We start from the raw sequence: 26,375 nt of genomic DNA on the forward strand, positions 1-26,375 counted from the left end.
TCCTGCCCAAGGCCTTTCCCCCAGATCCTATGTCCTTGGAGTGCAGACTGGTGTAGGTGGGCTGGGGGGGAGGGGCAGGGTGGACATGCTGGTGGCCTGCTTTAATTTTGATTTTAATAATTTACCACAGCTCTACTTCTGTGTGACTACCTCATTTTTTTTTAAAAAAAGATTTATTTACTTAATGTATGAGTACACTGTCGCTGTCTTCAGACACACCAGAAGAGGGCATCAGATCTCATTACAGATGGTGGTGAGCCACCATGTGGTTGCCGGGAATTGAACTCAGGACCTCTGGAAGAGTGGTCAGTGCTCTTAACCGCTGAGCCATCTCTCCAGCCCGACTACCTCATTTTTTAGCAGCTCTTTCCCTTTGCATGGAGCCCATGGCACCCAGCATAATCCCCAGCCCAGCTTGCATTCCAAGAAGCATTTATTGAGTGACTACTGAATGCCTAGGAAAAGTCCAGAGGTTTCTAATCTGGTTAGTGCTTTGCTGGGTCATTGCAGATCTGAGCTGCCAGTACACTAAGGGAAAAAGCAAGTTCAGACCAGTATGGGGGGGGGGGGAGAGAGAGAGAGAGAGAGAGAGAGAGAGAGAGAGAGAGAGAGAGAGAGAGAGAGAGAGAGAGAGAGATTGACAGCGCAGGGAGCGAGAGATCTCGAGAAACCAGGTCCCTCCTGCTAAGCTGGGCTCATGCACTCACTCTGAAAAATGGAGAACGCTAAAAACTGATTTCGAAACTTCTGATAAATTAGTCCATTAGGCCTGGAAAACAAAAACAAAAACAAAAACAAAAACTGTGAACCCAGGCATTCATCCACACCCCAAAAGGAAGAGAACATTTCTGTCCTTTGTCCTCGAGCTGACTGGCCCGCACCCATCACCCTTTCTAGAATGAAGGGACATCGTGGTCACTCTCGTTCCCCGTGCTGTTCCCTGTCACCTCTGCCCCAGCCAACGGAAACTATGAAATCGTCCCCAGAAAGCTCCCAGCTGCCTCTGCTGCCCGGCCTTCAGCCCAGTGTTCAGTCCATACTTGCTTTCCTGACCCACGAAGTCGGGTTTGAGCACCCCCTTCCCCATGTACCAGCTCTCGCTCTGATGCCAGCTGACTGAGGTTGGTCACGGGGAAGACTTACCAAGTCAACATCACTCCAGACAGAAACGAGGAGACATAATGATGAGACACCCACCAGCCCTTGATTCTTGGGGAAAAGAAGAAAGGAAGGAAGGAGGTCAGATGGAACAAGAAACGCAGGCAGCTGTCTGCTTCCTACCCTCCGTGAGCAGGGGCTGCCCTGTGGCTAAGAAATGGGCCAACCTTAACACTTCCTGCACAGGCACATAAACCCAAGCAAACTACTTGCAGAGGAGTCCAGGGACCTGTTCTGGAGCCCAGGGGTTTCTGTGACCTACAGAATACATCTGCACAGGACCCTCGAGCTACACCTCTTCAGCTCCCCAGCACTGAGACACCCCAAGCCTATGTTGGACCGAACTACATGATCGAACATTGCAGTCTAACCCCCTCGTCCTTCCAGCATGACTGTTTCTGGAGACGTTAAGGGGGCACAGCTGAAGGATGGAGGATCTTTGACAGACCAGGAAGATCGGAGCACAGGAGGGCTGTACAGAACACAGGATGGGTTCGTCTGCACGCCAGGAGAGAGGCACTGATGATATCTGATCGAGGACTTCCAGACCCCAAAGCCACAGGAAAGAAATGTCTGTCAGTTAAGATGTTTATCTTGGGGCAACAAGAGGTCCTTCGTCCACACTGTCTTTTAGGCTTCCCCCTTCTTTCCTTGCTAGGCTCTGGGGTCCCAATGTCAGACCAAATGTCACTTCCCCCCAAAGTCCCTCCCTGACTACACTGCCTAAAACATCTCTACAAGAGACGTTTTACAACAATAGAAGTCTGATTTTCATTTTCTTTTTTTTTTTAAAGATTTATTCATTTATTATATATAAGTACACTGTAGCTGTCTTCAGACACGACCAGAAGAGGCATCAGATCCCATTACAGATGGTTGTGAGCCACCATGTGGTTGCTGGGAATTGAACTCAGGACCTCTGGAAGAGCAGTCAGTGCTCTTAACCAGCTGAGCCATCTCTCCAGCCCCTCTTTTTTTTTTTTTTTTTTCTTTAGCGCACTGTGTAGACCATGATGGCCTTGAACTCAGTTACTCAGGTCTCTGACTGCCAAGTGTTGGTATTATAGGGGTGTTTGTTTGGTTGTGTGTGTGCGTGCGCTAGAAAAGGGTGTTGGATCCTGCAGAACTAGTGACAGGGAGTTATGAGCTGCCTTGTGGGTGTGTTGGGAATTGAATCCGGGTCCCCTGAAAGAAAGTAATGTTCCTAACTAAGTAACCATTCAGCCCTGGCTTCCTTTTCCTTATGGTGTTTATTATGTGACTGGGTCTTATCTGTAATCTGAGCCTCTTTCCTAGACAGATAGAAGTCCCAGAGGAGTAGGGGAGGGCATGTCTGTGTTGCTCACCTGTGGCGGTGGAAACAAAGCAACTGCTTAGTAAATGTGTAATAAACACACTCATATCTGTGCATGCGTGTGTTCACGCGCACACGCACACAGAGGCATGAGTTCAGCGTCACCCCATACAGGCACAGATAGGACACTCCAGTGGCATCTCCCATATGTCCCCAGGTTATCTGCTATCCTCTGTCAAAGCTCCAAGCCTGGCCTGGAATGCAGTTGAAGGTTGTAGGAACCTCACTGTGAGAGATCGGGGCTCCTTCAGCTGGGGGTTCCTGAACCTAGTTATATCCACCTCGGCATCAGAGCCAGCCCAGGAGAAAGGAGCTGGATCCCCAACCTTCCGAGTGCGCAGGTCTGCTTCAGGCCTCCCCTGGCTTCTCCAGCTTGCCTCTGGGACTTCCTATCCAACACGGTGTGGCAACCTGCTTTGCCAGAAGCACGCAGGAGCTATGAGCTCCTTAGAGACCTGGCAATGGGACCGGGGAGCCCTGATCTCTTTAGAAGTCTCTTCAGAGAGGATTAAGGAGATGGATCCAAGGTGTTGCCTCTCCCAAAAAAGGGTGGTGGTGGACACTTTTAATCCCAGTCCTCAGGAGGCAGAGGACCAGCCTGTGAGTTTGTGAGTTCAAGACCAGCCTGGACTAACACAATGAGACCCGGTCTCATTAAAAACAAAAAAGAAAGAAAGAAAAGAGTGGAAGGGACCATGAGGATCTGCCATTGGGGACTTTCCTCTCAACAGGAAGAAGATCTACCACGAGCATCTGAGGTGGCTCTGTGTCGCCACCTCCCATGGCAGGTAAACGCCATGGACGAAATAATGTCCCAGACCTGTGGCTGTTGAGAGAACCAGCCTGAGGTCAGCTGTGGTAGCATACACCTGTAATCCCAACACACAGGAGGCCAAGACAGGAGGATCCTGAGTTCAAGGCCAGCCTGTACAATATATACGAGACCTTGTCTCAAATATAAAAGGAGCTGGAGAGATAGCTCAGGGGTTAAGCCCACTTGCTGCTCCTCTAAAGGACAAGAGTTCAGTTTCCAGGTGCCACATTAGTTGTCTCACAGCCACCTATGACTCAAGCTCGGCGACCCAACACCTCTGGCCTCCGTCAGCACCTGCTTTTGCATGTGCTCCGTCAGCACCTGCTTTTGCATGTGCTCCGTACTCCTACACGCAATTAAAAACTACAAAAGGAAGAAAGAGGGAAGGAGCGGTGAGTCTGGATGTCATCTATCACAGAGGGGGGCAGGTTAAGACATTTTCTTCTTTGTCCCCAGCAGCCCTGATGAATATTCAGCCTTTTAGCATCTAAGGGACCCTGGCTCCAATTTCTTAACAGTAAAGGCCGTTAGCCAGATTTCAGACTTTCCACTGAACAAGCAACCAAGAGGCCTGCCTACCACCTCCCCAGAGCTTTGCAAGGCCGTGCCACAGCCCTGGGATCTTGGCTGCCCCCGGCCTTTGTCCTACTCCCTGTTAAAGCTCCCCTGAGAAACTCTCTCTCCTGGTGTGGGAGCAGCTCGGGCTCGATGCAGACCCTGGGCAACAAGCCTGACTAAGCAGCGGCTTTTAATTTCACAGCTCGCTGTGCCCAGAGCCCAGTTCTGACAGATGCCACCAATAAACACGGCTCGGCGACATCGGGCGAAACTACAAATCCGCCTTCTCCCCAGCTTCGAATTCATGAACACCATCGTCTCCGTAGCCCAAGGTTCTAGGCCCGTTTTCTGCCTATGTGTTTATGTAACAGTTTCCGCCGTAACAGGATTCAGATACTATGCACTTGTGTGGGTTTAAGTGTTTTCACCATCACTACGATCAATGTTAGACCTTTGTTTCACCCCATTTAGGTATCGCTTTCTGGACCTGTTTGATAGAGAAATGCAGCTTGCGGGGGCGCTGTGGGCTCCGCGAAGAGCAGGTACACCTGCATCTAGAGTGTAGGGACAGAATGTACTGGTCGCTGGGCACTGTGTGTGGGAGAGCTCACTGCTTCTCCCTGCAGGACACGTTAGCCTGCACAAAGGCAGAGGGTGCACCAGGCACACGGCTCAACACCAGGTGGCCTCTGGCGTTGTGCTTTGGATTTTCAGGAGAGCCGGTGGGATGACTTCTTCTCTGTAGACTCTCTCCCTGTTCACCACCCCCAGGAAATGTTTGTTCTAAGTCTAGCCCCTAAAAACCCAGTGGGAGCCAGGGAACATGGTTGGGCTCCTTGGACTCATTCCGATCCAGCAGGAAAGGCTCTGTGGGCCGTCTGTCAATCATCAGCCATTGTGGCTCCCAGGCCTCTGCTTCCTTAGGGGGCAGCACCTCACTCAGTCAGGGGTTTGAATGGAGAGGAGGAGTCTATCAGGACACACAGCTCAGAGACAGCCACTGCCTCTGTAGGTATGACCATAAGACAACCTGCTCCAGTGTGGTGGGTGGGATAGGAAGACAGCCTGGGCTGTGGGAACCAGGGGAAAACAGGGAGCCAGTAGGGTTACTGGCGTTGCTGGGATCCTTCCTGCCTCCTTCAGCTGAAGAGCAGCCCTTCCCTGTTGGGTGGGATCAACATTTGCAAAGCCAAAGGGAAGCTGGCTTTATTGAGCTAATGGATGACACGGGTTGGCACCGGTTGGAGAAGGTATCAGACTCACCTGGGATGTCTCCATCTAAGAGTAGGACGGACCCCACCCCACCACCCCACACCTGCCATCCACGGCTACTCCTTCCATTCCAGTTCTGTCCCCCCAGGTACAGAGCAGGAATATGGATGGAGTTTATTGTTTGCGCTTCGAGGAGCCCATTCTAGGGGGCCTGTGTGGTTCGGGTCTGCTGTCCCAGGACACCTAGGTGTCCCCAAAGGCCTCTCTGCATGGAAGGTCCCAGGTTTCATTCAAGGACTATGGAGTGTTTACTGGGTACCAGCCCTCAACAGGGCCCTGGGGCTTAGGCGGGGTCAAAGACCAGAGGGACAGCTCAGTGGGAGGAGCATCTGCTGAGCCTGACAACCTGAGTTCAATCCCCAGAGCCTTCATGGTGGGGGAGACGCTGACCCCCCCTGCCCCCCAGGCTGGCTCTGCCTCCCGCATACACACGGTGACATGGACATATCCACTTACTGACCAAAAATAAAATAAATGAAAAAAAAATAAATGAAGATACAACTGCATAGGCACATCCACCTATATACCCAGAGACAATAAACAAATGTAAAATAAAATTAAGATGTGTGTAGCCGCAAATGCATGCCCACATATACCTATAATAAAATAAATATAAAAATTTAAATGAACTTGGCTGCATATACATTCCTGCATATGCACAAATAATACATAAACACACAATGAAATTAATGTTAAAAATTAAGATGAATGGAGTTGCCCACATGCTTTGCTCTGTCTCCCCAGACCGGCCACCGCTCCTGTAAGTCATCCTGGGAGCTAGGGCCCATTGGGTCTATTCTAAGCTCTCCCCCCAGGCCCTAAGCTCTGGTTCCGCTTCTGCAGGGAGTTGTGTAGGAAAACCTTTTTAAAAGTCTGTGAATGATCCCTGGAGGCAAAGAGGGAGCTACCTCAAAATCTCTAACCTGGTGCCTGGCGCTGAGGGAACAAACCCAATGTGTGCCCAGTGGACGTGGGGGCGTAGGCCGGACAGACCCACGAACACACCAAAAGCAATCATCCCTGTTTCAAGGAACCCAGAAAAGTTCCTCCTAAACTTAAGCAAATGAGGTGTGGTCTGGAAGTCCACCCAGCTGACACTTCAGTGTCCCCGGTGAGCTGTATCTTTCCAGGGTACCCTCTCTTGTAATTCTGTTCCTTTCTTTCCTGTCTGATCTGTCCACAGCTAAACATACTAAAGGAAACACAAAAACAAACAAACTACTACCAACTAACGTGCTTTCAGGAGTTCTTTATTGTCTGTCTCTCTGTCTGCCTTCTTATACCTATTTTACCTTTATCTATCCATCCATTCCATCCATCCATCCATCCATCCACCCATCCATCCACCCATCCCCCATCCATCCATCCCCATCCACCCATCCATCCATCCATCCCCATCCACCCACCCACCCATCCATCCACCCATCAATCACACACCACCCACTCCCTGCCCCCCTACACCCATCCACCCATCCATCCACCCATCCACACCACCCATCCATCATCCATCCATCCAACCATCATCCAACCATCATCTATCCATCCATCCATCCAACCATCCATCCATCCATCCATCCACCCACCCATCCACCCATCCATCCATCTACTCCATCCATCCATCCATCCATCCACTCATCCACCCATCCATCCCCTCATCCACCCACCCATCCATCCATCCATCCATCCATCCATCCACCCACCCATCCACATGTGCGCGTATGTGGCTGTGGATGTGCATTTGCCCCAGTGTTGACTTCCCTGGAGCTGGAGTTACAGGCAGTTGGGAGCTGCCTGATCTGAGTGCTGGGAATCCAACTCCAGGGCTCTGCAACAATGATGCATGTGCTTAACCACTGAGCCATCTCTCTCTACGCCCGCACCCCCACCCCGGACTCTTAAAGTGTTCAACAGAAACAGTGAGACTGCCGGCAAGCCCGTGGGGACGGGAAGTAAAGGAAGCAGGCCACCAGAAAGTTAAACAAGGGGACGGGGAGGAGAAGATGGGGCTTGGTGTGGTGGCATGTGCATTTAATCCTGGCATTTGGGAGCCAGGAGAAGCTGTGAGTTCAAGGCCAGCCTAGTCTAGGTGGCCAGTTCCAGGCCAGCCAGGGCTACATAGTGAGACCCTGTTTTAACAACACCTATCAAAGGAATGTAGAATTGTTGCCAGACATGGTGGTACACCCCTGTAGTCTCAGCAGCAGAGGAGGCTACAGCAGGGAGAACCCAGTCTGGACTATAGGGAAGACTCCATCTCAAAAGAAAAAAAAAGAAAAAGAAAGAAAAGAAAGGAACAAATAAAATGGAGAGGGGTTGACTTGAGATGTGAAGAACTTATGGCCGAGGTGGTACACGGAGATGGCGCCGCCGTTGGCACAGACAAGGGATGAGGGCTGCTTGAGAAACACGGACTTCATCCACCTGCTAGAGGCTGTGTCCCTAAACATTGCTGTGCCCCTTGGTGGGATGGCAGTTCTGGTCCTTACCTCTTGGCTCAGTGTTCAGGGTGAGAACACTCAAGGGAAGAACCTGCCTTGAGACACAAGGGTGTCACATGACTTGTCACGTGACTTGTAGGGTGGTTGGCAGATGATGTTCCATTTTCCCCCAACCCCCATGGGGGTTAGGGGTAGGGAGTGGAAGGGATGACTTCGTGTACCCTTGGCTGTCCTAGAACTAGCTTTGTAGATCAGGCTAGCCTCGAACTCAGAGATCTACCTGCCTCTGCCTCCCAAGTGCTGAAATTAAAGGTGTGTTCCACCAGGCCCAGCAGAAGACCTAGGCTTAAAAATTCAGCTATGGGGGCTGGAGAGATGGCTCAGCGGTTAAGAGCACTGACTGCTGCTCTTCCAGAGGTCCTGAGTTCAAATCCCAGCACCCACATAGTGGCTTACAACCATCTGTAATGGAATCTGATGCCCTCTTCTGGTGTGTCTGAAGACAGTTACAGTGTGCTCATATACATTAAATAAATAAATCTTAAAAAAAGAATACAAACCCCAGCTCTAGGCTGATCCTCACTAGCCCTCAGGAGAGAAGGGCCAACAGGATGGCCTCAAGGGTAAGGGCACCTGCTTCCAGGCCTAACCAACCTAAGCTCAGCTCCCAGGAAAGAACAGAGAACCACAAGCTAACCTTAGTCCTCCACACTTGGGGACCATGTTACATATTCCCGGCCTGAAGTAAAGAAATAACTTTAAAAAGGGGGGTTGGGGAGGTTGGGTAGGAAGTTAAGGGTCACCATAGAAAGGGATCAGACTTTTAGAAAACAGGTCCTACAGGTGACAAGTCATGGATTTTTTTTTTCTCTCTCTATTATTTTTATTTTATTTTATTTTATTTTTGAGACAGGATTTCACTGTGTAGCCCTGGCAGGCCTGGAACTCACAGAGATCCACCTGCCTCTACCTCCCGAGAGCTGGGGGTAAAGGTGTGCACTACCACTCTTAGCCAATTACAGATCCTTTAAAAATAGTTTAACTAGGGGTTGGGGATTTAGCTCAGTGGTAGAGCGCTTGCCCAGAAAGCGCAAGGCCCTGGGTTCGGTCCCCAGCTCCGAAAAAAAGAACAAAAAAAATATATATATAGTTTAACTACGTGTATTTATTTATTATAGGGGAGAGTGTATGGAGGTCAGAAAAAAAAAAACACTTTATAGTTGGTTCTCTCCTTCCACTCTGTGGGTCCCGGGATTGGGTCAGGTGGTCAGGCTTTGTGGTGAGAGCCTTTACCCACCGCCATCTTGCCAGCCCCAAACATGGATCTTTTTAAAAATACATTTTTTTTAGTCTTTTTAAAAACTTAGTTTTATTTTATGTGTATTGCTGCTTTGTATGTATGCATGTGTACATGTATGTGCTTCGCATGTGTGCCCAGTGTCCTCAGAAGCTAGATCCTCTGGGACTGGAGTTATAGATGGTTGTAGAGGCTGGGAGCCAAACATGGGTCCTCTGCAAGCAAATGCTCTTTAACTGCTGGGCCTTCTCTCCAGAGGCAGGCAGAGCTGACAGAAGATGAAGAAAGCAGGGGATCTTCCTGAATTCAGGACCACTGGGATCCTCCTTCCCAGATTCAGACACTGACATTGAGTTACGGCCACTCGGGGTTGGGGATTTAGCTCAGTGGTAGAGTGCTTGCCTAGGAAGGGCAAGGCCCTGGGTTGGTCCCCAGCTCAAAAAAAAGAACCAAAAAAAAAAAAAAAAAAAAAAAAAAAGAGAGACTGTGCCACCCAAGGGACACCCAAAAGAGTCCAAAGAGGGGCCATGGCCCTGCCCGGTGCTCCAGGGCTGCTCAGAGACGCCCTGGGATCCTCTGGTACAAGGCTGGGTTTCCACAAGACCCTCATCTCCTGTGCGCAACCACTCCTTTCATCAAAGTCCATTCATCCCGACAGTAACAATGTTTCTCTAGGGAACCACCCCACCCCCCACACTTGCATCTATGTTGCTGATTGTCTAGAAGGTGAAGCCATGTCAAAGACCTCCAAGCAAATCCATCCCAGCGAGGCTCAAGAAATTGCAAAACCTCCCCTCCTGGTCAACTACGAAAGACGATACTATGCACCGGAAATGCCCACCATAGCTTTCTTCCGCCAGGTATTTACGGACTGAAGACTGCTCCCCTGCAGAAACGGTTCCTATTGAGATCAGTTAAACCTGTCTCCTTGGTCCAGCTGTGTGCAGTAATCCCGCAGCTGTGTTCGACTCTATATTATAAATACACTGAGCTTCTGGGGTGCTGCGGGTCTCCATCAGAGAGCCCTTTCCACCTGAACCTGGTTATTTCTGCATGTCCATGTGTCTGTCTGTGTGTCCATGTGACTGACCATAAAGTAGGTGACATTACACCTGTGGCATCAGGCATGGTCTCCCTGACCCTGATGTCAACAATGGCTCCCTGTTCCTCCAACTGACCGTCCCCGCGGGCCGTGCCTCAGTTTACCTGGAACCGTTGCTGATGAGGATGCTCTCCCGAATGGTCAGGGTGCAGTAATACCACACGAGCAGGAAGTTGAAGACTTCGTCTGTCACCCTGGTTGGAAGAAACAGCCCGCAAGGGAACGGCTTTGAGCTCTCCCCTCGCTGAGAGGACAGCCAGAACCACAACTACCCAGGGCTCGTCTCAGTTCCTAGGTGTCTCCTCTTGCCTATGCCCACACCCTGTGCCACCATCTCTACCTGGCCCCGTCTACATCCCAAGATCTAGCAGAGGCTCTCTTCCTAGCTATCCGGCCCACGCAGCCACCGGAGGGCAACAGGTCTAAGTGATAAAACCACTGATCGATGAAAGCAGTGGGAGGCATGGAAGAGCTTTCTCAGAACACAGAGCCCGCATGGTCCTGCAACATCCTGACCTCTCGTTTCAGCCTCCTCCAGAGTGGCGACGGACTGTTCTGTTCTCCGGTTGGCAAAACCTCACTAGGGAGATCTTAGGTCTGAGACTCGTGGATAAGCAGAGGGCAGAAATAGGAAAATGCCCAGGCTCTAGGGGGAAGCTTAGACACTGGATCAGAACACACCAGACACAGGCTGCCCTGGGGGGGAAGCCGGAGGCCTCAGGGTAAGGGCCTGTGATGGCATACCAAGAATTCCAACTCTCTTCCTGCGGGGCAGAGGAGCAGGCATGACTGGCGTGCACAGCCCTTTGCCCTCCGGGGCACAAGCCAGACAGTGGTGGCAGGCAGGCATGGACTAAGAGCCTGCAAGGGCCTTTGTTGGGAAATTCAAGTAGCCAGAGCAGCCGCTGGACTCTCTCTGCAAAGCGCATGCCAGGAAATAAACCCTTGACATTCAGGCCATTGCCTAAACCATACTTGGCTGCCTCCTGGTTGCAGCAGAAAACCCAAGCGGAGAGGGGAATGGACCAGACCCTCCTGGTGATACGGTTCCTTTTCTCCATTCTCAGCTCAGCACTGTCTGCCCTACCTCTCTGTTCCGTCAGTGATGGGCAGACACTGGATACTGTCACACAGCGAATGGCTATAACCCTGTGAAGTGCGGCTTGTGGCCACTGTCTGACAAGTGGAGAGACTGGGGACCCCATAGGGAATCTGTCCATAGACACAACCATTCTGCCTCAAGGTCAGGATTTAAATCCAGATGACCTGGGCTGGCTCTTTTTGGTTTTTGGGCATCGATCTTCCTATGTATCAATTGTCCCACATATCCTACGCTGACCTCCAACTCTCTTGTAGTCAGCGATGACCTTGAACTCCCAATCCTCCTGCCTCCACTCTCTCCAGGGGTTGTACCACTACACCTGGTGTATTCGGTGCTGAAGACTGAACCGAGGCCCTTCCTGCACACCAAGCAAGCACTCTCCCTACAGGGCAGCATCCTCACCTCTGTTGATTTACTTACTGTGTAAATGAGACATAATTCACATGCCATAAAACATTCTCTTTTAAATTGTGTACTGTGAAGGCCGGGTAGTGCAGGCCTTTAATCCCAGCACTTGCGGGGTTGGGGAGATGGCTCAGTGGTTAAGAGCACTGACTGCTCTTCCAGAGGTCCTGAGTTCAATTCCCAGCGACCACATGGTGGCTCACAACCATCTGTAATGGGATCCGATGGCCTCTTCTGGTGTGTCTGAAGACAGCTACAGTGTACTCACAGACATAAAACAAATAAATCTTTAAAAAAACAAAACAAAACAAAACAAAAAACCCAGCATTTGGTAGGCACAGGCAGTGGCTCACTGTGGATTCAGGGCCTGCCTGGTCTCGGAAGTGAGTTCTAGGCCAGTCAGGGCTACAAAGATACCCCGTATTAAAGCAATAAATAAATAAATACTAATAAAAAAATTAAAAAACATGTGGTTTGGTATCTTTTGTTCATTCTGTAACACTGCTGACTAATTCCAGAGCATTCTAGCATTCTCAAAAATAAAATAAAATAAAATAAAATAAAATGCCAGTACTCTTGAATTGTTATCCCCCATTTCTGCGTCCTCTGGCAAGCTCTGCCCCACCGTGTGTCTCTCTGAACCTGTCCCTCTGGACATTTCATACCAACGGACATGTATAACACATGTAACACATGTCAAAGGTCATACACCCTGCGGCCTGTCAGTGCCGTGCTCCATGCTGATGCTACATCATATCCCGACTTACGCACAAACCATACTAGACTCCGTCCCCTACCTCAGGAGACCCTGCCGGGCAGCCGCTATGCCATAAAAGCTTGCTCTGGGGTGGGCAGGAGTGCTGCCTCCTGTCAGAACGGCTCCATCCCCAGCTTACAGGAGCCTCGGGTTAGGGAAACAGAAAAGGCCACCTCCCTGAGGACCCCCTCCTCATGCCCCCATGCCCTCCCTCGAACACGCCACCGTGCCCCAGTACCTGTAGTGAAGGACAAAGCGGCATGCCACGGCGCCCAGAAGCAGGATTATGGTCAGGTAGAGCTTAAACTTCTCATACTCGTCCTTGTAAGCAAACCTGCCAGGGCAGACACCCCAGGAAAGGCCTCATATGGCTACCATCCCACTCTGTCCCACCAGCCCCGAGCCCTGCCTCCGATGCCATGTCCTACCCACTGATCTACGGGGGAACCCCATCTTCATCTGGGGATGTCTAGTGAGGGAGAGAGGACCAAGTACAGAAGGGCCCTGTCCCTGGGCTTTGAGGCCACGTTGGGGACAGACCTGGGTCACAGACAAGCTTTCTCTATCCTTACCTAAAGATTGCAGCCAAAACAAGGACTAATGACAGCTGCAAATGTCACCGGGATTTGTTTAGACGGGACTCTGTTCCCCAGGACAAATCTGTGATAAGACTGAGGACAGAGACATGTCGCTCTCATGGAAAATAGGATAGTCCTATCCTCAAACATACGGACTCTGTGAAAGTAAGAAGGGAGAGGTTCCCCCACGTGCTCGCCCACTGAGGTGGGCAGGGTCCAAAAGCCCGAAAGCCAGGGCCTCACTGCTAACAAGTTTTGATCCATGTAAAAACCCTAGCTCCGGGGTTGGGGATTTAGCTCAGTGGTAGAGCGCTTGACTAGCAAGCGCAAGGCCCTGGGTTCGGTCCCCAGCTCTGAAAAAAAGAAAAAAAAAAAAAAACAAACAAAAAAAACCCTAGCTCCAATCCATCATTCCCCCAAGTGAAAGGAGTTGTCGGTCGGGACCTGGGCGTACTCACTTGGCCTGGTTGCTAAGGAGGGTCACGTCCACGTTGCCAAGAACCAGATTCAGGTAGAGCCTGGAAGGAAAGACCTGTGAGGGTGCAACCAACACTTTTCAAGCTTGGTGAATGCAGGCTGAGCGTCTCACATCAAAAAAACAGGATGCTAAGCTGGTGGTCAGATGGGCCCCGCGATGGCTGAGAACAGTGGTTAGCGATGGAGCATGGTAACTACGTACAGGACGGCATGCCTATCTGTCTCCCCACCGAAGCTAACCTACAGGCCTCATCTCCCAGCCTCCTTTGCAGCCGGATATAAGCGTGTCGTTGACCTGCAGTCCAAGCATGACTAACTTAAAACTTAAGACCCAAAGACATTTATTCTACAAAAAGGATTCTAGGCCAATGTGAGCTAGTGGGTAAAAGTACACGGCGCTAAGTCTGACGACCTGAGTTCGATCCCTGGAACTGACAAAACAGGAGAGAACAGACTCCTGTGAGGTGCCATCTAACTTCCGCATACACGCACAAACATGCTCACACATGTATAAATGCAGGAACATGGGCACCTGTTCCTACTGAAGGGTATGTTTGGGTCACGGTGTATGTTAGCTGTTAGTGGCTACAAGACATGGCAACTGGGTTTTTTGTTTTTTGTTTTAAAGAAATCCTTCTCTTTTCCTTTCTGAGACTATGATGGTGAGGACTGTCCTTGAACTCATGAAAGAAGACAACTTCTGAGGGATAGAGAAGCATTGGCCAGAGGAACTATGGGCCCCTTAATGGTCTTAGTCTCTTACTCTGATTCTTCACAACAGAGAGAAGTCCATTCTCACTAGTGTTCTTTTCCTCCCTCTCTCTCCCACCCCACATCCCCCCATGTGTGTGTGTGTGTGTGTGCACACTCGTGTGCATGCATGCATGTGTGCTGTGTATGTATGTGATGTGTGTGTACATGTATGTGTGTATATGTGTGTATGTGTGTGTGTGTATGTGCGTGTGTATGTATGTGATGTGTGTGTACATGTATGTGTGTATATGTGTGTGTACGTGGTGTGTATGTGCGTGTGTACGTATGTGTGTTTGTGTGTGTATATGTGTGTGTGTGTACGTGGTGTGTGTGTGTGTGCGTGCGTGCACGCCCCACCCCCACATGTGTCTGTTTTACTCATCTGTGTATCTGTCATCTGGATCTGAATCCTGGCCTAGAGGCAGAATGGTTGTATCTATGGGCCTATTTCCCGTGACAGCGACATCGACTCTCTCCTAAATCTGACCACAGCATTTGTCCTGGGAACAGAGTCCTATCTAAGCAAATGCACATGTGTGTGCTGCCTTCAGAACCCAGAAGAGGACGCCAGATCTCCTGGAACTCCAGTTACAGACAGTGACCAGCTACCGTGTGGGTGCTGGGAATTGAACCCAGGTCCTCTGCAACAGCAGCAAGTGCTCTTAACCATAGAGCCATCCCCTCCTGCCCCAGGAGAAGCTCTCTCATGTGAAGCACAGCATGGCTAGCCTCTCAACAGCCTGTGCCCTAACACCCTAAGGACTGTGCAAACAAAGGCTCCCGGAGATCTTGGGGGAGGAAAAGCACATTCCTAAGACAGACAGGGCTTTGGATAGATCTCACTGAGGTGACGGTGTCTGAACAGAAGTTAGAGAGAGGAAATGAGAGCGGGGATCCTCTTTTCCCCTGTAAGTGGCTTTCTGGGCACTGCCTCTCTGCAGTTGAAGACCTGAAATATTAAGAAGACGTTCACATCTCCTACCTAACACTCGGTCCCTGCGTTCCGCAAGGGCAAAGTGATCCCTTCAGAGAGCAGCTCCCACCATATCCCAAGAGGCACATGGACGTAGCTTAAGCAAAACATCTGCTTGGGCTAAGAATGACTATGGCAGGGGAGGCTAGAGAGAGGGCTCAGCGGATAAGAGCATTAGCTCATCTTCCAGAGGACCCTGGTTCAATTCCCAGCAACCACAGGGTGGCTCAGGACCATCTACAGTGAGATCAAGATCGATCGGATGCCCTCTTCTGTCCTGCAGGTGTACATGCAGGTAGAACACTGATAAACATAAAATAAACCTTTTAAAAAAAGACAGAAAGAAGGAAAGAAAGGTCATAGGACACAATTGAACCCAATGAAGACCTGCCCTAGGTTTTTAAATCCTCTAGACAACTGAGGAACCAAATTTTTTTCTATTCAAATGGCTAGTCAGGTAGGAGCAAGCCTAGCATTGCTGGAGGTGGGGATGTGTGGCAGCTTATAGAAAAAGCCTACCTATGAATAGACTAAATGTTCACACATTTAGAGAAGGAAGTTAAAGAGAAAGCTAAGAGAAGCGGGTTCTAACCGCATCTAAGTGGCGGGATCTATCCACGTCTAATCTATACTCATACTAATATCTTAGCTGCAAATCTCACTTCTTCTTAAGCAGCCCTGAGTTGTCTGGCCTGTGCGTCACAGGCTCCTGACCAAAACAAGGTCCCCCAAAGGCTTTGGGGGGAAAAGCTGCGGAAAAAGAATTTGCGCAACGCACTGCTAGAGGGTCTTGGGGGATGGAGGGGGTGCCGGTAAGTGGACTGCCAACTAACTTGGGAAGTTTTTAAATCCAAATACATGGGAAAAGACAAAAAGGATGGATGGGTGATAATGTCCCAGGGCTACCCTATAAGACCCTTCTGGCTGAGGCTCACAGGCAACCATTCCTCATCAAAGAGCTGGCTCCATGCCGGGCAAGCCCTGCTTCACAAACACAAAGTAAGTAAGGGCGGAGTGTGGCATACACCTGTGATTCCAGCACTCAGGAGGCAGAGGCAGGAGGATCACCTCGAGTTCAAGGGCAGTTCGGTCTACAGGGAGTTCCAGGCCAGCCAGGGCCAAATAATGAGGCCCTGCCTTAAAGGATTTAAAAAACAAACAGCTGGGAGGTGGCGGAGTCTAGAACACTGCCTAGTGTGCCAGGGTGCCCTGGTTCCAATCCCTGAGGGAAACAAAAGCGGGGGGTAGGGGGTGGGGAGATGATAGGTCAATGTACTACAGCAGATCGTTGAGGATAAAGCCACTGCTGCCGCGGGCATGTCCGGGACAATACTGGGCATGCGAAATGCACTCACTACACGTTGGTTCTCTTGAGAGAGAAACTTTCCTTCTCCCTGAGGTGGGACACACACGTACCAGGTGCCAGCTCAAAAGAGCTTCCCTAGGGACGTCACTGCTAGCCACAGGGGAAGGACTGCAGTTCCTCCTAGATTAGAAGGAACAGGGACAAAAGTGCCCCCCCCCATCCTCCTTGTCCAGTTCTCTGTCTGTGAATCTCACACCCCGGCAGGCAGGGAGCGGGGACCTGCAGCAGGAAATTAGAGGGCCCCTACCCATTCTTCTTCGGCAGGTAGGCCTCCATGTCGAAGAAGACATTCTGCCGCTCCTTAATGTTGGCGGCCAGCTGCTGGACGAGCTCCGCCTCCTCCTGGCTGGAATGGCGCTTGTACCTGTAATGGGAGTGATGCTAAGACCTTGGTGACATCCTTGAATCTCCGCCTCCCTTCCCGTACCCGACAGATAAGGGTGACTGACAGCGAGGTACTTCGCAAACAGTAGCTATGTAAAGGTCACATAAGTAGATGGAATGGATCGTCTGGAATGGTACTCCGCTCACAGTGGCTGGCTGTGCTAAGCTGCTTTCTTCTATTGTAACAGAACCAAAGATTCCTGAGAGGACTGACTGAGAGGCAGGAGGTGGTGTCAGCCGTCAGCCTGTCGAGGTCTTCCTCTCGCCCTTTGGAGAGGGGCAACTCTCAAAACTAGAGACACTGGAGGTGGGTATGGTGCCATCTGCTTGTAAACCCAACACTCAGGAGGCAGGGGCAAACCTGGTGTGGTGGCCCGTGATTTTAATCCTAGCACTCAGGAGGCAGAGGCAGGCAGGTCTCTTGAGTTGAAAGTCAGCCTGGTCTACAGAGCAAGTTTTAAGACAGCCAGGGCTACACAGAGAAACTGGTTCAAAAAACCCAGGTAGGTAGGTAGGTAGGTAGGTAGGTAGGTAGGTAGGTAGGTAGATAGATAGATAGATAGATAAGATAGTTAATAAGGAGGAAGAGGAAGAGGAGGAGGAAGAGGAGGAGGAGGAGGAGGGAGGGGAGGAGGATGAGGAGGAGGAGGAAGAAGAGGAGGAGGAGGAGGAGGAGGAGGAGGAAGAGGAGGAGGAAGAGGAGGAGGAAGAGGAGGAGGAAGAGGAGGAAGAAGAGGAGGAGGAAGAGGAGGAGGAAGAGGAGGAAGAGGAGGAGGAGGAAGAGGAGGAGGAGAGGAGGAGGAAGAGGGAGGAGGAGGGAAGAGGAGGAGGAAGAGGAGGAGGAGGAAGAGGAAGAGGAGGAGGAGGAGGGAGAAGAAGAGGAGGAGCGATGAGGAGGAGGAGGAAGAGGAGAAGGAAGAGGAAGAGGAGGAGGAGGAAGGAAGAGGAGGAGGGAGGAAGAGGAGGAGGAAGGAGGAAGGAGGAAGGGAAGAGAGGGGGAGAAAGAGGGGAGGAGGAAGAGGAAGGAGGAAGGGGAAGGAGGAGGAGGAAGAAAGGGGGGGAAGGAGAAGGAGAGGAAAGAAGGAGGGGGAGGGAGGAGGAAGAAGAGGAAAGGAAGAGAGGGGAGGAGGAGGAAGAAGAAGAGGAGGAGGAAGAGGAAGGAGGAAGAAGAGGAGGAGGAGAGAAGAGGAAGAGGAGGAGGAAGAGGAGGAGGAGAGGAGGAGGAAGGAAGAGGAGGGAGGAGGAGAAGAGGAAGAGGAGGAAGAGGAAGAGGAGAGAAAGAGGAGGAGGAGGAGGAAAGAGGAAGAGGAGGAGGAGGAAGAGGAGGAGGGAGAGGAGGAGGAGGAAGAGGAGAAACAGCAACAGAGACACTTGGGAGGTGGAGGCAGGACTGAGAGTTCAGGCCATACTTGGATGTAACCAGTGTGAGGCCAGCTTGGGCTACATGAGACCCTGCCTTTTAAAAACCAAGGGAAAAAAAAGAACCATACAGGGAGACCCCATGCCCTGGAATGGGAGGGTTCCTCAGCTAGGACCCTAACCCAGGGTCAGCCTTCCTCAGCTGATGCCTCTGTGGTAAAGCCAAGCAGTGTCTGTAGAGAGTCCAGGTGCCACAGCAGGGCTGCGAAGCGCTACTGGTATTTACTGGGGTTCTGACGGGCACCCACAGTGTCCAAGCAGTCAGACCAGCAGACAATTATTAATATAAGACCAAGATTGAAAGCCTCACACTCCTCAGTCAGGAAGACAGGAGAGCCTAAGCTGGTGGCTCGGCTCACACACACATGACTGCCTAAGGACTTACCAGTGACCCAGAGAGCAGAGCCAATCTAGGGAAAAGCAGGATTCAGAGGAAAAACACTGGGTTCCTACAAACACACTCTGACCCCTGGATCCAGTGATGCCTGAAGCCACGTCTGGTTTTTTTCTATTAAAATTTCCATTGTCTTCTCAAGCCCATTTAGAGTTGGAGGAGGGCTGGGGCGTGGCTCCTCTGACAGAGCGCTTGCCTCACACATGCAAAGTCCTGAGCTCCAGCTCAGTGAGCCCAGCACTGTGTAAACCAGATACGGTGGCTGACACCTGTAAGCCCGACTCCAGAGGCGAGGGAGGGAGGTCAGAAATTCAAGGTCCCCCTCAGCTCCCTAAGGAGACCCTGGGGGAGCGCTCCAGCCTCGGCCCTCTTACCTCTGGAGTGCGTGCTTCAGGTCCTTGAGGTACCTCTTCTGCTTGCTGATGGAAATGCTGCACTGTGTCTGCAGGGCCGTCAGCTCCTCCAGCTTCTGCTTGTAGATTCTGTGTGTCTCCTGGAGGACAGAGCAGCACAGCGGAGGGTGAGAGATCAGTCAGGACTGTGTGGGGCTGGGGATTTAGCTCAGTGGTAGAGCGCTTACCTAGGAAGCGCAAGGCCCTGGGTTCGGTCCCCAGCTCCGAAAAAAAGAACCAAAAAAAAAAAAAAGAAAATCAGGATTGTGACTGATTGAGAAAGGGGGCAGGACACGGTAGCTGTGGCATACTTGTTGGATTCCCCTGAATGCTAGTCCTGATTTTAAAATAAATTAAGTTATTAATTTATTAATAATTAATTTATTAATTAACAATTATTTATTAATAATTAATTTAATGTCTGTGAGTACACTGTCGCTGTCTTCAGACACACCAGAAGAGGGTATCGGATCCTATCACATGTGGTTGTGAGCCACCATGTGGTTGCTGGGGATTGAACTCAGGACCTCTGGAAGAGCAGTCAGTGCTCTTAACCACTGAGCTATCTCCTCAGCTTCTCCTTCCTTCCTTCCTTCCTTCCTTCCTTCCTTCCTTCCTTCCTTCCTTCCTTTCTTTTTAAGATAGAGTCTCTCTATATAACCCTGGCTATCCTAGAAGCCACTGTGGAGGCTGGATGATGGTGGCACGTGTCTTTAGTCCCAGCACTAAGGAGGCAGAAGCAGACAGACTTCTGAGTTCAAGGCCAGCCTGGTCTACATTGTGAGTTCCAGGACAGAAACCCTATCCTGAAAAACAAAACACAAAGTCATTATGTATACCAGGTCGCCCTTAAACACACCAGAGATCTCCCTGCCTCCCTCATCTTGTTCTTTATTATCCGTGTGTGTGTGTGTGTGTGTGTGTGTGTGTGTGTGTGTCTGTCTGTCTGTCTGTCTGTCTGAGGACTGACACCAGCACCTTGTACGTTCTGGGTACATTTTTGACATCCTCGGTCTCCTTGCCAATTCTTCCTTCCTGATTTTGTGAAGCCAGGTTCCGTGCATCCCCAGGTGGTGTTGAACTCACCATGTCGCTGAGGATGAACCTTTGAGTCCTCTGCCTCTCCCTCCAGAGTATGCGGATTACAGCCATGTGCCAACACACCCAGTCCATGTGGTACTGGGAATCAACCCCGGGGCTTTGTGCATGCTAGGCCTACACTACCAACCGGGCTACAACCCCAGCCTACCTCTTGTCAGTTCTTATAGCCTACATGGTTTGGAAGAAGGCAAGACGCCCAGTTCGGTGGTCGCGTGCCCAGTTCCAGCCAATCATTATCCCCTAGTCTCCTGATTGGCTCAGAGGCAAACACATGGTTCCTACTGAGCCAATGAGAGCCAGTCCTGGGACCTTAGAGGAAAGGGCTAGATGAGAGATGCTTATGTCCCCAGTGTATACTCGGGTTAGAAGCCAGACCTCTGGTCCAAGCCTGTCAAACAGGGGGAGAGTCAGAGGAGCTAAGATGAAATTCTCACAGCATCTGCTATGGCTGTCCAAAGATGCATGTGCTGGGTCCTCAATGCCAAGGTGACAATGAACAGCTGAGAGGTGACTAAGGGACGGGTTGGCCGGCTAAGTCTCAAAGGACCGGATCAGTGTTCACAAGAACAGACTGTGACATTAACTCGGGTGCTCCTCCCTCAGTCTCTCGACACATGCTCTTTTATATGCACCGGCTCGTCCACTACTTTTGACCATGTTCCATATTATCTACTATATGATGCACATCGTGACCCTTGCCAGATGTGGCCCCTGACCTGGATTCAGCCTTCAAAACCGTGAGCCGAAGCAGACCTCTTTTCCTTACACAATATCCAGTGTCAAGCGTTTTATGGTGACAACATGACACGGATTCCAGCTCTGGGGCTTGCGTCGTGGGTTGTAAGGACTGTAAGCTCCTTCCTCCTCACTGCTCACTTTGAGTTTCTGATCTTCGCTGTGAAGAGAGGGCTTGCAAAGTTCCCATCTCCTTCCTAAAAGCTCTCTTCCCTTCCCCAGACATCATCACTCAATAAACTTGGTATCTCATTCTTGGAAATAACCCTTCTGAGTCATAACAAGAGGCTTATCCCAGTGCCGGGAGAAAGGAACACAGTAAGTTCTCAAACTGTTGCCACACTCAGCTCCCAATACGGAATGACCATGGAGGTGATGGGAGCTGAGAGAACACAGAACATGAGGCTAAAATCAGTGTGCAGTGGACAGAGATCAAAGCCCATTTCTCTTCTTTCTCCCTTTTCTCCCTTCCTCTCTTTTATTTTTCAAACAGTGTCTCATTGTAGAGCCCTGGCTGACTCTCTGCAGATGGGAACGGCCTCGAACTCAGGAGATCTGGATGTCTCTGTGTCCCAAGTGTTGGGATCAAAGGCATGTGCCACTATGCCTGGGTTAAACAGCCATTTCTTAGCTGACACAGAAGCATATTTAGCAGAGGGGGAAAGGAGTGGGTACAAGAGTAGAGTCTCAACTATCGTGTCTGACAGGCAAGAGAGGAAGTTAAAGCAGAAAATTAGGAAGAAGGAAGAAAAATAGAAAACAGAGCATGAATGATGGGTACACACCTTCAGTCCCGGCTTGGAGGTGGGGGTGGGGAGCCGGGATGAGGGTATCATCGCCAAGCTTGGTCTACATAGCAGGTTGTAGGCCAGGCAGGACTGCATAGTGAGACCACATCCGGAAAAAGAAAAGTAGGGGGCTGGAGAGATGGCTCAGTGGTTAAGAGCACTGACTGCTCTTCCAGAGGTCCTGAGTTCAATTCCCAGCACCCACATGGTGGCTCACAGCCATCTGTCATAGGATCCGATGCCTTCTTCTGGTGTGTCTGAAGACAGACACAGTGTACTCATACAAATATAATAAATAAATATTGAAAAAGAAAAGCGAGGTGTGAGGGGAAAACAATTAGCAATGACATCCAAAATGTGTAAGCCAGTCACTTTGGACTATTCATTTGTAAAGGGAGGGGGACATAGCCAGCAGCCCCCTCTCCTTCCAGGGCCTCTCAGAGAGGAAAATCAAATTTTCCTAATATTCCTAATATGCTTACTTTATGCCTAAAATGATTTCAGGCTTGCAAACTTACAAAAGCCCTGTGAAGAACGCCACGCTCTAAAGCCTACCCCACCCCCCAATAATAGGCATCTCTTGGGGTGTGCTATCTCCCACTTGTGTCTTTTTCTCTATCGGGTATCAGGGACCTTCAGGCAAAGCCTGCAGAGGCTGTAAGACTGAAGGGGGTGTTGGAGGGTTGAAAATAATAAAGTTTTAAATCATGCCACACTCTGCGAACATTATAAGTCACTGGAATTGTGGCGCGCGCGCACACGCACGCGCGCGCACACACACACACACACACACACACACACACACACACACACAGAGTCTTATTCCTGCTCCGTCACGTGTAGCCTGTCACCGCTTTGGTGCTGCAGCAGCCGAGTGAGGGGCAGTGGCACAGACCATATGGCCCTTTGCCAAGGAAGCTGGCCCACCCCTGTGGCGACCCATTAGAGAGTCACCATCGTACTTCTCAAGTGAGCATCGACGTGCATCGCTGGGATCCATAGTATCTGCTATTGCCGGGTGCCGTTACGGAACCTTGAGATATGTAACATGAGGTTTTCATCGCAGACACCTCAATTCACAGTTGCCAACTTTCAACTACGTTTATCTGTTTACTCTGTTTGGTTGTTGCTTGGCCACAGTGCACAGAGGGCAACGTGCAGGTGGAGTGGTTCTGCCCTTCCGTCATGTGGGTCCGCGTGACAGAACTCGGGTGTCAGGCTTGGTGGCAAGCACCTTCACCTGCTGAGCCATCCCTCAGCCCAAACCCTGTCGGTTGCCAAATTTGTCCCTCAGATTGCAGATCCCACTCAACTTTACGCTGAGTATTCACATGTGTGTTTTTGTCTCTTTAACCTAGCACAGATCTTCAAACCCCACCACCACCACCTCTTTTGAACGCCCCTGCCTCCTGAGTGCTTGGATTAAAGGCGGGTGCCTGGCCTGAACTGACATCTTTAAGGTCCATTTCTATCATTTAGAGAATGTCCCTCAACCTGGCCTCAACCTGATGTCACCGTAGGATTTGATGCTAATTTCGTTAGTGGGCCTGGATATGATGACTGGTGCCAGGAACTAGCAGGAGGAACATGGGTGTCCGTGAGGTCAGCCTGGCGTGCTTGGTGAGGGTGTCCCCTTGCTATTGGTAATCAAAAAGTTTTCTCAAGGCTGGGCCTGTAGCACAGTTATGTGCCTGCCTTGCTCATGTGAGGTAACAGAAATGAATAAATAAATACAATGAGATAAGTTCATGGAGGAAGAAAGACCACGTGGGGATGAGTTTCTGATGCTTCAGTGAAGCACACGTGTAACAAAGGAAGGGCACCAAGACATCACAGGGAGGGCGGGGCTGAGACAGCACTCTAGGAGGCGGGGCCGAGATAGCCCTCTAGGAGGCGGGGCCGAGATAGCTCTCTAGGAGGCGGTGCCTTCACGCGATGGGGCTGCTGCCTGATAAAAGGCTGCACTCTGTGGTGGTATCAGGTGGAGAGATAAGAAAATGCTGCGAACTTAGTGGCCAGAGGCTGGTCAGGCCCCTCTTCGGTGTGAATTAATATTTAATTTCACAAGTCAAACATAAAGACGTTATCCTTGTTAAAAATTAAAATGCCAGACAGGGCTGAGGTCGACTCTAAATAGTCCCTTAATCCAGTGGTTCCCAACCCTTCCGAAGTCACACACATCAGATATCTTGCGCACCACACATCTACATTATGATTCATAACGGTAGCAAAATTACAATCATGAAGTAGCAATGGCAATAATTTTATGGCTGGGGTTCACCACAACACGAGGAGTCGAAGTCATGAGGTCACGGCGTCAGGAAGGGTGAGAACCACAGCCATCAATCTCCTCCTTGGCCAGAAGCCACCACTGTTGCCAGCCTCTCCCTTTTGCTTTTGAGGCAGGGTTGTGCTATGTAGCCCTGGCCAGCATCACTGCCTACCTGGCCCAGGTTGGCCTTGAACACAAGCGGGGCTCCTCTGCTTCCTAAGTGCTGGATGACAGGCGTGTACTATGGCGCTCAGCCACAGGCTTCATCTTCTAGCCATTCTGGTGTGTCTGAAAACAGCTACAGTGTACTCATACAAATAAAATAATTAAATCTTTAAAATATAGATATATAAATTTAAAATATATATGTAAATTATATCTATATGTTATATAAAATATCAAAATTTATACATACAAATGTTTTATACACACACTTTATTTATTTATTTATTTATTTATTTATTTATTTATTTAATCTAGGGTCTCCAGGTTGGAGAGGGCTCAGCAGTTAAGATCATTGACTGCTCTTCCAGAGCCCCTAAGTTCAAATCCCAGCAACCACATGGTGGCTCACAACCATCTGATGTCTTCTTATGGTATATCTGAGGATAGCTACAGTATACTCATATAAATAAATTAATCTTTTTTAAAAAAAAAAAACAAAAACCGTACGGTCTCACTGTATAGCCCTATCTAGCCTGGAACTCCCTATGGAGAAAAAAACTGGCTTTCAACTCACAAAGATCCTCCTGCCTCTGCCATAGTGCTGGGATTAAAGGCATGTGCGCTACGTTTGGCCTGGTGCTCCAGAACAGGCCTCTAGGACTTACTCATCTCCATTCCCTTCAGCCCCTCCCCTCCCACTATGTTTCTGAGTGCTAGACTGGAACATGGGACATGGTCTATGTTAGACAGGCCTCTGCTGTTGTACGCACGCACTCCTTCCTCCTCCTTCCCTTTATCTGCCCCTGTTTCTATGTTCAAGAAACAAGTAGGGGTTGGGGATTTAGCTCAGTGGTAGAGCGCTTACCTAGCAAGCACGAGGCCCTGGGTTTGGTCCCCAGCTCCAAAAAAAAAAGAAAAAAAAAAAAGAAAAAAAAAAGAAACAAATATATATATATTTGTTTATATATATAGTTATATAGTTATATATATATATATACATACACACACACACACACACATACACAGGCACGCACACAAGCATGTGTGCACAGAGAGAAATAGATACTGTTGCAAAAAATAATTGTCCCTAAGAGTTTTGAGACAATGTCTCATTATAAAAGAACTCACAGAGATTCACTGGACTCTGCCTCCCAAGTGCTGGGATTAAAGGCATGAGCCACCATAGTTGGCTAAATTATTTTAAAGGAAAAGAGAGAAGTGGGGACTTGGCTCTCTCTACCTCGATCTGAGTATCATTGCAATGGTGCCCAAGCAAAATGTGGCACAGGTGACACCATACAGATTCTGAGAAAAGGTCACAGAGGCCCACACAGCTTCTACCTTATCCACTGGAACATTTGTTCTTAGAACAAAGAGTCCAACCACCCCCGAGGCCCTAATTACACCGAGAATCCAAAAGTCAGAATGGGCACTGACAAAAAGACAAGTTATTTCAGCCCAACACCTGCAAAAAAGAAAACTCCCTATGTTTCTGGCCTTGGCCACATTTATCATTGAAGACTTCCAGCTGAAACCTTAGAGGTAAGGCACAGCCAGGCCTATTCACCAACTCTAAATTCCTATCTAAATTCCCAACACCCCCACATCCCATGGGCTTGAGGCAGTTACCAATACCCTATTCAATAACACATAATTACAAGTCAAGAAATGGTGGCAATCAACTCTAATAACCGCATTTGCAAAATGGAGTCTGAAGGGTCAGGGTTCAAAGGCCAACCAGCTACACAGCAAGTTCAAGCCACATCTGGATAGAAGAGACCCCATCCAAAAAGGGAATGGGGGGGGTGCACGCCTTTGATCCCAGCACTCAGGAGGCAAAGGCAGGTAGATCTCTGGGAATTTGAGGCTAGCCTGCTCTATACAGAGTTTTGGGTTAGCTGGGGATAACTGAACCCTCATTCACATCCCCGCCCAGAACCTACCTCAGTCACGAGGGGAAGGGGAGAAGAAGTCCCCTTGAATCTTATTTCACTTGAGGGACCTCTGTTAGAATAGCACAGCCTTCAAAAAGGGACTCCCCCACCACACAGCCTAACCTCTGGGACACCCTGAAGCCACAGAGGAAGAATCCACATTTCTTCACCCTTCCACCTGTCATGCCTCTAAAGCCAACACCACATGGGAGACCAGACAAGTACCACCACCAACTGGGATGCATCCTGGTCCCCCCATGGAGCCTTTAACAGCTTTTACTCAGTTGTTTTCTGAAGCAAAAATTCCTCTGCACTCTCACAGGTTGAAAGCTTAGCAGGGCATGGTCTCACCCTAGGGCAGCCTTCCTTTTACTCAAGTGCATCAAG

The 26,375-nt window shown here is 49.9% G+C and overlaps 1 protein-coding gene across 1 annotated transcript in view; it reads right to left on the reverse strand.

Annotated features, from left to right (window-relative positions):
• The window catches only part of Tmem120b (transmembrane protein 120B), a 41,993-nt gene that overhangs the window by 2,108 nt on the left and 13,510 nt on the right, over positions 1-26,375 (reverse strand). Inside the window, exons 2-8 of the mRNA XM_032886578.1 lie at positions 18,976-19,094; positions 16,652-16,768; positions 13,294-13,353; positions 12,496-12,591; positions 10,098-10,187; positions 1,144-1,209; positions 708-769 (exon numbers count right to left, since the gene is read on the reverse strand). Of these exons, the coding sequence (XP_032742469.1) occupies positions 708-769; positions 1,144-1,209; positions 10,098-10,187; positions 12,496-12,591; positions 13,294-13,353; positions 16,652-16,768; positions 18,976-19,094 (610 nt within the window). The remainder of the gene's footprint in view (positions 1-707; positions 770-1,143; positions 1,210-10,097; positions 10,188-12,495; positions 12,592-13,293; positions 13,354-16,651; positions 16,769-18,975; positions 19,095-26,375) is intronic.

Source organism: Rattus rattus, chromosome 16 (assembly GCF_011064425.1).
Source record: "Rattus rattus isolate New Zealand chromosome 16, Rrattus_CSIRO_v1, whole genome shotgun sequence".
Classification (NCBI taxonomy): domain Eukaryota; kingdom Metazoa; phylum Chordata; class Mammalia; order Rodentia; family Muridae; genus Rattus; species Rattus rattus.